Source organism: Fukomys damarensis, unplaced genomic scaffold (genome assembly GCF_012274545.1).
Source record: "Fukomys damarensis isolate Sample0158 unplaced genomic scaffold, DMR_v1.0_HiC HiC_scaffold_7, whole genome shotgun sequence".
NCBI classification, from domain to species: Eukaryota; Metazoa; Chordata; class Mammalia; order Rodentia; family Bathyergidae; genus Fukomys; species Fukomys damarensis.
Genome location: NW_022900919.1, coordinates 19,274,593 through 19,277,406, shown reverse-complemented (window position 1 = coordinate 19,277,406; position 2,814 = coordinate 19,274,593). Strand labels below are relative to the sequence as shown.

The 2,814-nt window shown below is 53.2% G+C and overlaps 1 protein-coding gene across 1 annotated transcript; it reads right to left on the bottom strand.

The window, feature by feature from the left end:
• Window positions 1-1,014: 1,014 nt before the first annotated feature.
• Window positions 1,015-2,814, bottom strand: Mesp2 (mesoderm posterior bHLH transcription factor 2; the record flags this gene model as incomplete). The annotated part of the gene is made up of 2 exons (XM_033761006.1): window positions 1,015-1,641; window positions 2,527-2,814. Coding segments are annotated over 2 exons (558 nt in total), but the record flags the coding sequence as incomplete, so codon positions are not given.

Genomic DNA, 2,814 nt, shown 5'->3' with positions numbered 1-2,814 from the left:
TCCCGAGGCTGAGGCAGGGAGATTTCAAAGTTTACCCACAGTTATAGAGTCCTTAATATTAGTTCCAAGCTGAACTGTGTCCTTCTAAAATTCCTGTTTAAGCATTGCTCTAGATTGGATGTTGGATGTTTCCCAAAAGTCCATGGGTGGTGCTACTGGGAGGTGATGGTGATGGAACCTTTAGCAGGTGGGGTCTGTGGGAGATTCTGAGGCCAGTGGTGGCGGCCACCACAGGAGACTGCAGGACACTGACCCTTTTTGCTCTTTGCCTCCTGTTTGTCCAGACATTCCTGTTGCGATTCACTGCCCTTGGCAGAGGTCCACACCAATCGGGCCACTCAGTCACCCTGGGGCCACCGGAACCATGAACCAGAACAAACCTTTTCTCTTTATAATGTACCACAGGTATTTTGTTAGAGAGATGAAAAGCTAATATAAGGCCTAACCTCCAGTACTTCAGAATGCAGCTGAATTTGGAGATCCTTTAAAGAGGTAATAAGAGTAAATGAGGTCCTTAGGGTGGGCCCTAACCCAGTAGGATTGGGATCCCTCTAGGAAGTGTTCCCTTCCAAGAAGAGGTGGGACACAAGCGACACAGTGAGGAGGCCATCTGTAAGCCAAGGAGGCCTCAGGAGCAAGTATATGGAAGCCAGTCACAGCATCCTTTGAAAAGAAAGTCACACAGCTATGAAGGCACTGGCAAGCAAAGGGGTCCCAGTCTGGGGCTGTTTGTCCATAACTACGTGAAGCCCCCCAACGATCAGCAGGCAAAACTCAGAAGGAGTGGAGGTGGTGTGTGGGTGACAACCCTCAGCCACCTGTGCCACCCTGCACACATGGCAGCCAAAGCCCAGGCACAGGAAACACTGGGACAGGCAAGGACCATGTCAACCACAACAGGTTTGGATTCAAGAAGGGGAAGAGCAGCAGGACTTGTTCCCCCTTTCCAGGAAAACCTAGAAAAATTTATATCGATAGAAGAAAACAGACCAAACCAAATTTTCACTAGGCGTGTTTTTGTTTTTCTAAAGAATGACAGAGTATCTAACATACAGGATTCTGGCCAACTGTTACCCAGAGGCAGGGCACAGGCCTAGCTCCCACACCCTTCCCACCAGTCCCAGCCCAGCATTGCCTCGGTCAGAGCAACCTGGACTGTGCTCTGCAGTGCACAGGTCTCTGCAAGGCAGTTCCCGGCAGTGGAGGGCCCCACTGTGGCCGGGGAGGACAGACACTATCTGTTCCTGCCACTTTCTGTGATAGGCACAGGGACTTTGGCAAAGGAAAGCTTAAAAAGCCCCTGAAGAAGTATATAACCAGTGTTCACATGGTGGGCCTTACTTCAGGCTGAAAAGGGGGCCTGAAAGGCCATTAGTAGAAGATGCCCATTTGGGTCTCCTCCAAATCTTCTTGCCAAAGTTCAGGGCAGCTGCTGAGCCGAAGGCCTGGTGGCTGGGAAGAGCTCACATCACCAGGCTGGAAGGCGGGCCCAGATCCCTGGACCTCTGAGCTGGGGAGCAGCTCAGCACTGTGGCCCCAGCACCTCCATGGGGTCTGAGGCTGGAGTCTCTGGCATGAAGGGTGGGACCGGAGGGGTGAGCTCCCCAGTGACAGACAGGGCTCTGGTGACACTGAGATCCCCTGCAGGAGAGAAGAGTTTGTGAGTGGGGTGATCCCGGCGCATGACTGGTGAGGTCTGGACAGCACTGGTGCCCCAGATGCAGGGAACAAAGTGGTCAGCAGCCCAGGCTCTAAAGTACACTGCCAATCCTCAGACGCCAGTGCTGCTACTCGTAGCTAGGCAAACTCAGGAAACCTCAGTTTTCTCATCTGTAAAGTGGGGCTGCTAATGCCCACTCTGCAGAGCTGTTAGAAGAGCAGAAAGAAGACATACAAAGTACTAAGAACAGTGGGGGACAGACAGGAAGTGTTTAATAAAGTCTGGTTATTTGGTTTTGTTTGTTTTTTATGATACTAAGGATGAAACCCAGGGTTTGTGGTGAGCTACATCCCTAGCCCCCCTCCCTTTTTAATACTCTTACAGAGTATTAGTTGCTAAATTGCCGAGGTTGAGTTTAAACTTGCAATACTCCCTGCCTCAGCCTCTCAAGGGCTGGGATTACAGGTGTGTGTCACCATATCCAGCAACTTTTGGTTATTAATATGACCCTTTATAGACAACAAATCATTCAGAAGTAAATGGATGGATGAAACCTGCAGAAATCATGACGGTTCCAACTCCAGGGCCATCTATTTGGGCAGCGCTGATCCCTTAAAGGAATGCTTAAAATTTCTTGACAGTGCAGCTCCTGGCCGAGGCTTTCACCCTGGCCTCTGAGCAAGTGAAGGGCCATCCTTCATCTGTTCCCTCAAGGAGGTTTGAATCCCTTCCACCCTCCCTTCCATTAAAGATACCTGGGATCTGGAAAGTTGGACTCCTCTGCGAACACTACCCACCCACTCATTTCCCACTGGACCCAGGGCTCCCCCGAAGGGCCACGCAGGGGTCAGGGCTGCAGTGCGTACCTGGTACAGGGCCACCAGCTCCGGGGGCGCAGGTGGGGGCGTCCAGGGCACAGTAGCGCTTGCCGGCTCTGGGGACCGCCGTGTTCCCGCACTGGCCTGGGGCGGCATCCAAAGAGCAGCGTCGGGGGCTCTCCCCAGGGGCTGGTGCATGGGCGACTGTATCTTGGGGCAGTAATGGGGTGTCCCCCAGGGATTCGCGTCGGAAACCCTGCTCCCCAGGATCTCGGGCGCAGCGCTGGGTCCAGGGCGGGCTTCTGGGGACCCCCAGGATGCTCCGCCGCCGTCAGG